This window comes from Vulpes vulpes, chromosome 7 (assembly GCF_048418805.1).
Source record: "Vulpes vulpes isolate BD-2025 chromosome 7, VulVul3, whole genome shotgun sequence".
Lineage (NCBI taxonomy): Eukaryota > Metazoa > Chordata > Mammalia > Carnivora > Canidae > Vulpes > Vulpes vulpes.
Window position 1 is genome coordinate 124,272,226 of NC_132786.1, and position 14,067 is coordinate 124,286,292.

Below are 14,067 nucleotides of genomic sequence, written 5' to 3' on the forward strand. Positions count from 1 at the left end.
TCATCAGGGAAAAAAATGGATGTGCAGGAAAATGGGGCAGGAAGTGTCTTCATGAGAATCCCACAAACTCCAAAATTGTAATGCCCATGGATGAGATGTCCATGTTCACCTGCTGCTCGGATTGTTGGTATCCTGAAGGCTGAAGGAGACGCTTTGTGCATTCCCGGACAGTCACACCCCACCTACCCTCCTGGGCTCATCATCCCAACCCTACAACCAAAGCCCTATTGAGCAATTTCATTCGGGTCCTCTTGGTCAAACATGAAATTTTCTTAGAGCCAGACTCTGTGGTGACAAACTTAGGCTTAGTTAGCTCAGCGGTTGGAAGAGTTCAAACTCGGATTGGTCCACCAAGTGGGGAGGAGGTCGGGCTAAACATGCTTTGACTTGGAAACAATCGCTGAAGAACTGTTCCCCCTCCCCATCATAGGGTGAAAACTATCAGAAGGAACCCAATCAATGCCTGTCTTTAGAGGAGATGCACTCCATTATGACTTTCATAAAGGAACTTGGGAACCTGCAGCAATTCCAACTGGTAAAACAAAAGTGACATTTTATTCCTCATGATTACTGGGACCATAGATCTGCCATTAACTGTTTTTGCTTCAAACTAGGTGAAGACTTTCCTTGAAGAAAGAGAAATCTTTGTAAACTTCCTTCTTCTTTTCAGACATCTCAGTATTACAGTGAGCAGAACACATATTCTTTAAGAGTTTGCATACATGACTCAGAGTAAAAGGATATGAGATGAGCACAGCTGCCGGTATATGAGAGTTCTTAAGGGGAAAAGGTCCACATTTTTCTAAAGAAGTTTCGCTTTTAGTTTTGGGACATGGACGTGTAACAACAATTTCTTTCTGCTCACTGTGCCCTTTCTGTTTGTGTAAAATCTAATATTACTGGGTGTAACCCCATTTTAGAAAACAACCTAAATCTCAATTTGTTGCAACTCTATAGCAATCTTCAAAGAAAGAAAATGTGAATAATTATGATAACCACTAATGGCTTGGGCCTAAAAATATAAATGATATTTGTTTTCTTTTCCATGTTTCTTACGGGGTTCTGTTACTTTATTGGTCACTATCAAAGGTCATGATCAATATGATTTATTACATGTACATATGCAAGTTCAGGATTTGCTTTGCTTCTAGTTCTACCACTTATCTAGATAGATTATAATGGGTTTATATTTTCCACCTAAGATTTGTTTGTACGAAGCATCTTATTAAAACAGCTTTTTTCAAAGTCCACAGATAATTTATTGTCAATCTATTTGGATCAAACATTTGCTTTTTACTTAAAAAAATAGCATGTATTCACATGCTACTTGTTTGAGTTATGACCAATTTACTAAGTCAATTTAATGAATATTTGGCACCTGTCTTTATAACTTAGAGTCATATTTTGAGGGATTAAAAGTAAGCTTTTGTCCCAAACATAATTTAATTGATGGATTATTTTAATTAATTTAAACATAGTAAGTATTACATTTGTGACTGTTGGCTCAAAACTCAATAATGATAAAGAGACAGGCCTCATTCTTCAGGAATTCATAATTTAAGATATTGTGAATGTAGAGACCATCTTTTGGCACCATGTGTAAACTGAAGAATTATCTTGCAAGAAAAAGGACAAACCTCAAATTTCTGATTCTCAGAGTAGAAAGAGGATAACCATACATTTTTTTTCTATAGGATTAATATCTCTCATACTGACAAAGTTTACTTGTAACCCAAAATGATTTCTCCCCAGTCTTCCTACTGCCTGAGTCGCACTGTCATTCATCTGTTCTCAGGTGTTTATAGGAAGGAAATACCCATTTTCATTCAAAGAAAAAGAAGAAAGAAAACTCACGGCATTTGGAAATATGACCAACAAAATTGGTCCCTCATAAAAAGTGCCATTTTCCTTAACAATTGCACAGAAAGTTATATTATGATACTGACCACTGGACTTTAAATAAATATCTGATTTTTAAGTAGATGAATAAAATATAAAGCCTTTTCTAGTAATAATACCTTGTAAGTTATTTTCCATAAATTCTTCTGATATTCTGGTTTTGAATATTTCTTCTCAGCTATTCCCATCTACTACTCCGGGGATTCGATCTTTAATACATGAATTCTACGGGATGGCAAACCCTATAGATCAACCTGGTTCAGCCCTGACTCGGTCCTGGTCTCTTTTAAGTGTATTTGAACAATTCCAGCTCCTGAATAAAAAGGCGCAGCTACATCCATTGGAATGGTAAGATAGCCACAAATTTGAATTGTGCGATCCAAAAATTCTCTAAAGATTGATTTCAAAAGATTCTGCCTACATTAAAGAAAGCAACAAGAAATGTGTCCAAAAATTTGTGCTCTGGAAAATAAGCTTTTTTAAAGCATTGAAACCATAACAATCCTAGTGGTCTTCAAACACTGTAATCAGAACACATCCAACAGTTTTTCAAACCAACAGGACTTGACTCTGCTGAAGAGTCATGTTGAAAATTAAAAGTTTCAATTTCATTTCATTCTGTGATATATATCCTTGGTTTATGGAGCATCAGACAGACAGAATTAGGCAATTTTTTTTTATTATTATTTTATGAACCATCAGTTGGCGCGGAGCCCAACATGGTATGAGCATTTATTTAGAGAGCTTTTGAGGCATAACTTTATTCTGGGCAAAATCTAGCCAGATTTATAAATATGTCTGTCCCTGCCTCAAAGATAGAGCCTTTCCTTCTTAGAAGGTACAATCTCAGAGGGAAATATTTGACCTCCCATTTCCTCTTCCGTTCTAACGAGAGGTAGTAATGGGGCGATGGGAGAGAGGACCGGCCAGGTGACTGTATAAACATCTCCGGTAGCGGCTGAAGAGGGACAGTGCCCAAGCCACTGGCTAAGTCTGCTTCTCTTTTAGATGATGGAATTCAGGGAATATTTGACTTTTCTTCTGCCAGGAAAACAGAAGCAAACCTAAACCTCCTAGGGAGATGAAAGACGAAATGGCCAGGCCATAATTACTTATGCCTCTTGCAGTCACTCTTAGGAAGGAACGGCCTGAGCTCTCCGGACTTGTGCTTCGTTTCCCTCTGCCTCAGGAGGTCACGAAAGCAGTTCCATAAGAATTTTTTTCTTATATAATTCAAAAATACAAGTAATTATATACTTGAAGAATTCTTAGGACATTTCCTGGGATCAAACTCACTTTAATTGCCACGATCTTATGAAGTTGGCCGTATTCCCTCAATGCTCAAAAGGAGTGAGTCTGACAGTAGCCTTTACTGGTTTGAAAAGGAGGCTTTGAATAATAGAGCTCAGTTTCCATCTGCGCGTTCTTCGTCCTCGCTCACGGAATTCAAGTCTGTCTCCTTCATCATTACCAATGGGGAAGAGCAGACTTGATTTACTCAGGAGCCAATGTAGGAACTGTTTTCAACCTTGACTAAATTCCCTTGACGTGTACAAGTTTGGAAAATTTGTTCGCCGGCAAGTTTTTCTCAAGCTTCCCCTACAGTGTAAGTTAGGTGTAAGGGCCTGATCTTAAATTCAGAATACTGAAGTTCACCCAAACCCTGGCCCTAGCCCTAACCCTAAGCCCAATTCCCGTTGAACAAGGAATTTATTAGTGGTCAGTGTTGAAAGTGGGCAGTGTAGAAATGGCCAGGACTTTCTTGAATCAGACAGACAAGGACTCAAATATCCCAATCCCAGAGTTTATCAGTTATAGCAGCCTAAGCCTTGATGCCTCTGAGACTCAGTCTCCGCATCTGTAAGATGTGGATCCTGCTACCTAGCACATACTATTCCACAGGATTACCTACGATAATTTCCATGTACCGCGTGGCGTCTGGTGTGCCGCGGTACAAGCAGGTCGTAAATATTAATATCAGCTTTTCATGTTTCTCTACCATCCAGAGGTCACTTTAGGATCTACAGTGGAGGAGATATTCTTCTTTCTTTTATAGGAGAAGCAAGACAAGTTCGAAAGATTTATCTAAGTGAACGCTGAAGAAATTAAATTTTAGATCTTTATCGAAAAGCAATTAGGTAAAATCACTCTGAGAACATTTCAAGAAAGAATACTCAATTTTAGTTATCTTCAGATTTACCCAGGAGCATATGTATATTTGATTCTCATCCATGCTGTGTTGCAAGGTGCGTGCACATCAGACACATTTTCCAGATGAGGGAAACCATGCTGAGAAGGTGGGTCATTTGCTCAAGCCCGCAGCCAAGAGAAATAGAGGAGGGATTAGGACCCTGGCCTCACGTCCATGGCCCGGTGCTTTATGCCAGTACTTCCTAGAGATGAGCAGAGCAGGTGCACACATTCTTCATTGTCCTTATCTTCACAATGGTCACCTCCAGCTTTTTCTACAGAAAAAGCCAGTTTTACATACCTACACTACCTGTGGGGGATCAATGACTTCATGCTTCCTTTTATTTTTTAAAATTGGTAATTTATTTAGGTAACCTCTACACCCAGTGTGGGGCTTGAGCTCAAGACCCCAAGATCAGGAGTCACATGCTCCCCGGACTGAGCCTGCCAGGTGCTCCCACGCTTCCTTTTAAACAAAGATCATTTGCTTAGAGCAACAGCGTGAGAAGAGAGAGAGTTAGAAAAGCAACGGTTGGGAAAAATGACCATTATTTATGTCTGTGCCCTGAGGCTTAGAATCCAGAGGTCTCGATGGAATTAATATAAATCTGAACAGAACGAAAATATTAAAATCAGTATTTGTGCACCAACTGCTAATTTTCACTTCACTAGAAATAAAGTGGCAAGTGTACTTTGCTGTCATCATAGGCTTTCCATGAAAAAGCCTCATTTTAAAAAACAAATAATTTATTCACAAAATCGCACGGGGAAGACTGCAGGATGCTTTCCCATAGGAAGCATCTCATTCCATTAACATACTAATTCACCGCATGTGCATTCCAGGCTTGTATCTTGCACGAGCTTCACTTAGAGATTTTGCTTCCTATGAATTCAGAGACATTTTTTAAATTTGGCCTGGCACCCAGTCAACCTTCAACTAAACAGATCTAACCCCATGCTTGCTTTATCTGTTTCTTTATTCCTTGAGAAGAGGGAAATATTTTCAAGTAAGTCCTAGACATTCTTTTCTTTCTCACCCCTAAATACTTCATTGCATGCATCAAAGAAAGAAGAAAGACTTCACAAAGTAAAACTGCAATAAAAGCATCACACCTTCCCACATTACAATATTTTTAATTCCTTGATTCTTCATAACTTGCTGATGTTTCTATTTTGAGGGAACCGAATACGCCTGTTCATCTCCTCTCTACCACAGTGCCCGGCACAGTATCTGGGACAATAAATATTTATAAAATGTAACTGAACACAGAGCGTCTGATTCCATTCTCATAGCATCACTGTGAAATCAGGCCAGTGAGGTCATCTCCATTCTGCTGCAATAGGAGTGGGGAAGCACCGCATCGCCCTCGAGCAAAGTCAACTCACGTCCTGCTCCATATTCTCCAGCAGGACCACCAAGCATTCGGTCTGCACTTAACATTCTTTGGTTTCGACTTTGAGGAGTTAAAGAACAATCTGGCCAAGCACACAATTATACAGCATGAAAAAAAAAATGAGGCAAATACACCAAGATAGAACCAATCCTTACCATTAAGTGCAGCTAGTCAGCATCTAAGGATAGAGGACTCGGCAAGGCGTAGGTCATCTTTTTGCATAACACACTTATATTTCTTGATTGTGTGTATATTCTTTGGAGTCTGTGCCTCAGAGTTTCCAAGATTTCTTGCTTCAAGACTGTAATTTTAACCAAACAGATTCCAATAGGAATGTGTGTTCCCAAATCACTTCTGTTGGACCCAGGCGATCAGAGATTGCTCACTTTTGGACTGAAAAGTGACTTTTTTTTTGCCCTGGTTTTCTTCAAATACGCTTCTGCTGATTAGAGATGATGAGATTTCCACCCACCTCACTTGAGGCGAGATTGCCAGTCTTGAGGAATGAAATCCAGAAAGTGTTTCTTTGTGTTCGTCAAAATATCTGTGCCCACAAAGAAAAAAAAAAAAATAGTGTCTTAGACGTAATTTCCATGAATTTCGTTCATTTCATTGATCCAGACTTGTTTGGCATTGTGTTTGCAGGAATTCTTTCACAGAGGATGAGAACACTGAAAAATCCCAAGTGCCATTGAATGCAACTGAAAATAAAAAAGGTAAAAAGATATAGTCTCACTTATTCCAACAGGAAAATAAGTATTGTGTGGCCTCCAAAATATACGAGAAAAATGTTGAGCTTCATTAGCAATCAAAAATGGCAGTTAAACTAGGAAATACTATTTTCCCTCAGATTCGAAAAGATTTTTCCTCTTAAAGATGATAGACTTAGGGAGAGTGTAGGAAAATGAGTATCTCATGCCTCTGGTGCTACCTCCCTTGAGGGGCTGTGTAACGACATATAAGAAAATCCTTAAAAGTTCTTATAGGTGCCCATGGGTGGTATAGTTGGTTAAGCACCCGACTCTTGGTTTCCACTCAGGACATGATCTCAGGGTCCTGGGATGGAGGCCCCGGTCAGGCTCCGCACTCAGTGCAGGAGATGTGAGATTCTGCTGAGATTCTCTCTCCCTCTCCCTCTGCCCCTCCCACTCATTCTCTCTCTCTGTCTCTCAAATAAATACATCTTTTTTTAAAGAGTCATTCTTACACCGTAGAAATCTCACCTCTAGATATTCATTTTAAGGAGATAATTAGGAATGTACACAAAAGTTTAGCAAGTTATTAAAAATGAATGTAAAAATTAGAAACTACTTCTATCATGATGATAGTGAATTGGATAAGTGAATTAAATCGTAGACTTCCAATGCAATACTGGAAAGCCATTCTGATATTGCAGAAGAATATCGATGACATGAAAAAGATGTGTATGGTGTATTGTTAAGTGAAACAATTGGCTACAAGCCACATGGGCCTCAAGGAAAGTTAATGGCAATTTTCTTTCCCAGGCCTACCTCTATTTTTCTAATTTTCTCCTTCTAAAGAACATCTGAGCTGTTGATCATACAACATGAAAATTTTTCTAATTTTAAGAACAAAACATGAAAAGAAGTAGTACCACATGTCTACGACTTTTTAGAAATCACGATTTTCCTATTACAAGTCAAGGTTTAATACAAGACTGTGGTTCTCAGTATGTGGTCCCTAGACCAGGAACATCGGCATCATCTGGGCAGCTTGGACCATTCAGACCTACTGAGTCATAATCATACCTCTCTGGGCAGGGGGCCAGGATGATATTTTAAGAAGTCCTTCAGGTGACTCTGAGGCATGTTAAAGTTTGGGAACCACTGATTCGATAGAATGAATTAATAAGCCCAGTGAAGAACTGCTATTCTGGTTGTCTTTCTCACTCCCACCAATTTTCTCTTTAAATGAATGATTTAAGCACTCTGGGTCTTTTTATTCATTCCTTGGATCCATTAGTCTTTACTAAGGAGATTTTAGAAAAAAGCTGAGTTTGATTCAGAAATTTAAGAGGAGGGACGCCTAGGTGGCTCAGCGGGAGCATCTGCCTTTGGCCCAGGTTGTGATCCTGGGGTCCCGGAATCGAGTCCCACATCGGGCTCCCTGCATGGAGCCTGCTTCTCCCTCTGCCTGTGTCTCTCTCGGCCTCTCTCTCTGGGTCTCTTATGAATAAACAAATAAATAAATCTTTAAAAAAAAGAAACTTAAGAGGAAATGTCAGTAGAATCAACTGGATGAAGTATCTGTAATTCTAATGATTTGGGATGTGACAGTCACAAAATCATAGAACTAAAAGGAATCTCGACAGATCACCCTCAGGCAATGGATGACATTTAGACCATTCGTTTTTCTCTCTTAATATTTTCCTGTTTGAAATCATCACTGTCCTGATATTTGAACCAAATACCTTGTGTTACTATAGCCTTCAGTTTACCCGAGAAGTGCTTTTTGATATAGGAAAAGTTAAAGAATAAAACGTGTTCTACTTAATCATGCTGAGATTATTGGATATGTATTTTTTTTTATTTTGACTAACTTTAAATTATTTTAAATTAACTTTTCTTTTTTTAGCTGCTATTCGACAAATTATGAATGAAACCAAAGAAGTCCATTGCAGTAATGGTGAGTCCCGATTAACGTGTTTTGGTGGCATAATCAATAGTGAAGCAAAGCCCTACTTGGAGTAAATCACCGTTTTATCATATTCGGGTACTTTTAGGCTGTATTGTATTTTAAGAAAATTTTTAGAAGTTTCTCAATGAGTTGATATCTGCCATTTTTGCATAAGAAGAAGATTTTTAATTTTCTATTTTTGAACATGAAATGTTATGTCTATGTGTTTAAGGCCAGAGAGTTTCAAACTCATTTTGAGGGCTCCTCAGGGTGCTAAGGCTTTGCCTTGGAGGCTGCTCAAGTGGATAAGCTGGGCTTATCTGCCTTATACATCCATTTTTAGGGCTCACAGCACCCCACAAGGAGTCCCTTTCTGCCAGATTGTTGACATAAGGGAAAGTATTTGAGTTGAATTTTCTTTATAACAATTGGGATTTTCGAATCTGATTTTCAGTTTATTTTCTCAAAGTTCATGAATTTTTTACTAATGTATAATCAAGAAAAATAGCCCAACTAGAACAGTAATACATTTCAAGTATATAGATTTTAGAATTAAAAAAAATTTTTCTTTACTCTGGTCAGTACTATTCCAATGGCCTTGCAAACATATAATTCTAGAGAATCTGATTTTTCCACGATCATAGGGCTATGAAATAGCTGCACTGGATCACGAAACTGGATATTCCAATTCTTTGTCTAAAGCTTATAAATTATCTTAATACTTTATAATAATATGATGGAAAAATAAGGGTTCTACTTGGCAGGTTTGATTTTTGGCCATGTATGTATATGTATGTGTGTGTGTGTGTGTGTATATATATATATATAAAAGATACACTTAGAAAATTTAGCCTTTCACAAGAAATCTATTCCAGTAAAACATAAAAGCTGGCAAAAATAAGATTTATCGACTAAGGTTTAACTTACTATAAATAAAAGTCTTCCAGTTTAAAAAAATCCAACTTGTATCTTCTAAAATGCAATTAAATTCATTCATTATGTTTTAACAGTTATCATTAAAATCAGGATAGACTGAGAGGTTACACAATAATGTGGTTTAATAGAATCAACAAGTACATCCAATGAAAGAAAAAAATAGCATTTAAAATAAAGTATTACTGATTGGGGGAAAATATCATTAGGACTTAGCCATCTCCTTGCCTACACTTTCCATCCAGTCTTTTCCTCCTAGAAAAATACGTGCGACACAGGGAGCCCCATGCCTGGGCTACAGAGGGAGGGGCAGGGGCGAGCTGAGAATGCACATTTGTCCTGTGCGGGCTCCGCGGTGGAAGCCGCTTCACCTCTTTGGTCTGTTCTGTGATGTATAAAATGAAACAACCATATGGGCATAATCTCACTTTTATTCCGTTCCCAGTTAACCGGCTGTAGAGGATGGGAACATGTTAGATAAGCTCTTGGGCTAGTTCCTATTTTTGTGTAGATAAAAAACTAGTCCTGCCTGGGTCTGCATAATTAACCTGCCCGCTTTCAGGGCATGATCCAAGATTTTAAAACAATTACTCGATGACGCCTTCAAACAGGTGGGATTAGCCTTCAGCGTCAAGGCGTTTCTCGTGTTTAATACGAGGTATGATTACCCCTCGAGAGGGCAATAAAACTCTGCGGTTAAGAGAATCCATTAAAAGCCACCAAAGCTTCCAACAGCTTTCCCAGATGCACTTGCCAGGTAGGTCGAGCAGCCTGCTACCGCCCGGCACACGTGGGCCTCTCCGCGGGCCTGAGGCGGCTGGGCCCGGCAGGTGGGTGCTGAGCCTCGGCAGGTGGGTGCTGGGCCCTGGACGTGGGTGCTGGGCCTTGGCAGGTGGGCGCTGGGCCCCAGCAGGTGGGCGCTTGGCCCTGGGAGGTAGGTGCTGGGCTGGGGGGGTGGACACTAGGCCCGGCAGATGGGTCTTGGGCCCCGGCAGGTCAGTGCTGGGCCCCGGGAAGTGGGTGCTGGGCCCCAGCAGGTGGGCGCTGGGCCCAGCAGGATGCCAGCTGACCCAGGTGTTTGGAGGCAGCGGCCCACTGGCCTTCAGGTGGAGCTGACACCGGCCAGATGAGCTTGCAAGCAGGGGTGTAGGACCCAGCGCTTGAGCCAGAGGTGGAGAGTTTCTGATGAAACCAAAAAGGAGCACTTGCTAGAATCTCGCTTGTAAGAGTAATTACGCGCTCTGCCTCGTGTGGGGCAGTGTTTCAGGGTCATGACAGGCAAACCCCACTGGAAACTTCCACCATTAAGTCAAAGTGTAAACTGCAGGGAAATTAACTCTCAGTGACTGTTTTGTAAAAATATATCATCTCAAGTGAAAGTCCATCGTCTGTGGTTACTAGTCTGAAAAAAATAATCTACTTCGTTATTCATTTAACTGGTTTTGAACGTAAGAATGTAATGCAAGTGTTTGGACTCCCTTTCTACCCAGGAAATGGTCCTTTGTGTCTCTAGACTCCAGTCTGTTTATTTCTTTTTTAAAAGATTTTATTTATTCATGAGAGACACAGAGAGAGGCAGAGCCACAGGCAGAGGGAGAAGCAGGCTCCCTGTGAGGAGCCGGACGTGGGACTCGATCCCGGGATCCGGGATCGTGATCTGAGCCGAAGGCAGGTGCTCAACCCCTGAGCCCACCCCCCCCCCCGCCCCGCCCCGGCCATCCTTGCAGCCAAGCAATCTGCTAGGTTCTGCGACAGGATTGAGCAGAGGATAACATTTCCTTCTCATACTCTAGGGCACTCTCTCGGGTTGGGGTGACCAGGGCAGGGAGGTGGGGGGGGGTCTCAGGATGTCCTGCTGCTGTTTTTGTATCTGAGTGTTTGGTATAATATTGGATTTCACATTCTTCACTCCACCCTACTGCCTGTAAGCTACTCTATCAATCCAATGGCAGTTTAATGACTCTCCCTATTAAGAAATTTTCCTCGTTCCCTGCTGGTGCCCTTCTGTTCTGACTTCACAGAGTCACCGCCCCCATTTACCCGTTGCTTGATAGATTCACTAAATGCCACGGAAATGTTATCAATCCACCGGTGAGACATTTTCCCACCTCCTCACTGCCTTTAAACTTCTAACGGCTGAACAAAATCTTATCATCTGTGTAATGCCAACTAACGTCAACAGCTGTTATATAAGACAAGCTCTACAAAACTTGAAAAACAGAAAATCCAGCTGAAGCCACAAATCAAATAAGACCAGAGTGCCAAGTGGAAAATCAGCCGTGATCACTAAGGCTGTTCAAAGGATTTAAAAAAAAAAAAAGACTTTAATCACATATGATTTTTAAACATTTATCCATGTCACAGTTATCTTTTGTTTGCCATTTTTGTTGTGTTTTGTTTTCTTGTGTTTTGACAGATGACACACAGTGTTATATCAAGCAGATCCTCACACATCCACGTTTGGAACTAAATCCTGAATTTAACCCGAAGATCAAAGATTATTACTCTGAAGTCCCATTTGATGTGGTAACAGTGACAATTGGCGCAGAGACTTCTAAGTGTCAGTGCAAGGTGTACCTGCATGATCGGGCCAGGCCCAGGTACGGGGCCGCTGACCAGGGCTGAGCAGAGACACCGTGGTGGGAAGCAGGTCTCTGAAGCAACCTTTGAAGGTTCAGAAAAGCTGAAGCATGAGATCAGTTGGAGAGATTGCCAGGGTGTGAAACCCTTCCACTTCGCAGATGTCATGTCGTAAAACACAAAACAAACAAAAAGGGGACATATCAGTGCTCTCCTGATGTTGGCAATCTTTGGTTTCAAGTTTTTATTTCAATTCTCATTAGTTAACGTAGATGGTAAAATGGGTTTCAGGTGCAGAATTTAGAGATTCATCCCTCGCATATAACACCCAGAGCTCATCACAAGTGCCCTCCTCAATACCCATCCCCCATCTAGTCCATTCCCCCTCCCCTCCCTCCATCAACCCTCCGTTTCTCTTCTGTTGTTAAGAGTCTCACAGTTTGCTTCCCTCTTTCTTTTTTTCCCTTCTCTATGTTCATCTGTTTTGTTTCTTAAATTCCACATATGAGTGAGATTATATGGTATTTGTCTTTCTCTGGCTGACTTATTTCACCCAGCATAGTACCCTTTAGCTCCATCCATGTGTTGAGAATGGCAAGATTTCATGCCTTTTTATGGCTGAGTAATATTCCATTTTGTATATTATATAATATATATATATTTACATATGTCACATCTTCTTTATTCCTCAGTTGATAGATACTTGAGCTCTCTCCATTTCGTTGATAATGCTGCTATAAACATCGGGGTCCATGTACCCGTTCAAATCAATATTTTTGCATCCTTTGGGTAAATACCCAGTAGTGCAATTGCTGCATCATTTATAACTCTTTGAGGACCCCCCACACTGCTCCCCACAGTGGTTGCGCCAGTTTGCATCCCCACCCACAGTGCAACAGGGTTCCCCTTTCTCCACATCCTCGCCAACATTTGTCGTTTCCTGTGTTAATTTCAGCCCTTCTGAGGGCTGTGAGGTGGTGTCTCATTGTGGTTTTGATTTGCATTTCCCTGATGATGAGGGGTGTGGAGCACCTTCCCATGTGTCTGTTGGCCATCTGGAAGTCTTCTTTGGAAAAATGTCTGTTCATGTTTTCTGCCCATTTCTTAACTGGATTATTTAGTTTTGGGGCGTTGAGTTTGATGAGTTCTTTATAGATTCTGGGTACTCTGTTAGCAATCTTTGTATCTACTCTTTGTCATAGTGTTGTAACGAGAGAGGATCTTGTGATTTGAAATGTTAAAAAGAGCTTTGCGCAGTGGCAGTATCGTAGCCAGTGAGGTTTATCCGAGGCGCGATTATTGCTAATTGAAATATTAAAAAGATTCATTAGGGGTAGCTTCCTTCTACCCTATCCTAGCTCTTCAAAGTTTTGAACATTCAGGAGCTGAATAAACATTTTGGTGACAATTTATGGACATACTGACACTAACTTTCCTAGTTTCACGGGATTTTTTTTTCTATTAACTCTTCTGAGAGTCACCAGAACTTTCTTTGTTTCTTTGTTTCTTGTGTTTATAATTTTGAACAGAAGATAGAACTTTATTACACGCCATGTTGGTGGCAAGGAAGATACTCGTGTTCCCATGCTATAGGGAAGGAAATGCATTTGGATCCCTGGGAGCCAAGAGAGTCTAGTAGGAAGAAAAGAGGATTCAAGTCAGACCAACCTAGGTCCTAGCTCTGACTCTACCATGGGACTTTGGGCATAGACTTGTTGTGAGTATTGAATGAGATAATGTATGCCCCTGAGAAGTGGTTCATAAATAGTAGTTTCCTTCCCAGTGATCGAGGGAGGACATGACTTGCCCTGCAAGAGAATTGCTGGCATACCAAAATACACATTTTTTCCATATTTTAAGTTTCATATGAAGTTGTACAGACCTGACCTGCTTTTGTGTACACATTATAGGCATTTAATAAGGGTTGATGTTTATCATTTATTTATATGGATGTATGAATGAATGTTTCTTTCTCTCTCTTCCTCTAGCTTTGCCAACTACCCTCTGGGTTTGGGAATGAACAAAATCTCAATGCTTGTGGTGGATGAATCTCCAGCACAGGGCGAGACCCTGATCACATACAAACTCACCATCTACAGAGAAGACCGCCCAAGTCTGCCCTTGTTTGAGGACTTCACAGCCTGCGGTTTTGTGCAGGTAGGTGAATTCTACATTTGCACTCGCGTTGAACTGGGAGTGGCCTGTTGACCTAGGTGAAAAATGCCAAATGCAAATTGTTAGGGGAAAAAAAAAAGTATGCTTGCAAATCCAAACTGTGGTCTCATTTCAAAAGAGCAAGAGTCCCAGCCAGGGATGCGAGATACCTTGTGGTGACTGGTTTTCTTTTTAGTGTGCTGGCTACCCCCCACACTCACTGTGTTCAGTGGACGTATTGTAGTTAATATTGAAAGAAATGTCTTGAGTACTCACACTG

General features: G+C 40.7%; 1 protein-coding gene and 1 non-coding gene across 2 annotated transcripts in view; both read left to right on the forward strand.

Moving 5' to 3' along the window:
- CPED1 (cadherin like and PC-esterase domain containing 1) overlaps positions 1-14,067 on the forward strand; it is a 263,028-nt gene that overhangs the window by 125,424 nt on the left and 123,537 nt on the right. Inside the window, exons 10-15 of the mRNA XM_072764904.1 lie at positions 431-535; positions 2,078-2,247; positions 6,129-6,199; positions 8,079-8,129; positions 11,470-11,653; positions 13,622-13,790. Coding sequence (XP_072621005.1) covers positions 431-535; positions 2,078-2,247; positions 6,129-6,199; positions 8,079-8,129; positions 11,470-11,653; positions 13,622-13,790 — 750 coding nt within the window. The remainder of the gene's footprint in view (positions 1-430; positions 536-2,077; positions 2,248-6,128; positions 6,200-8,078; positions 8,130-11,469; positions 11,654-13,621; positions 13,791-14,067) is intronic.
- LOC112910614 (U4 spliceosomal RNA) lies at positions 12,879-13,023 on the forward strand. The gene has a single exon (XR_003233279.1). It is a non-coding gene; the product is annotated as a U4 spliceosomal RNA (small nuclear RNA).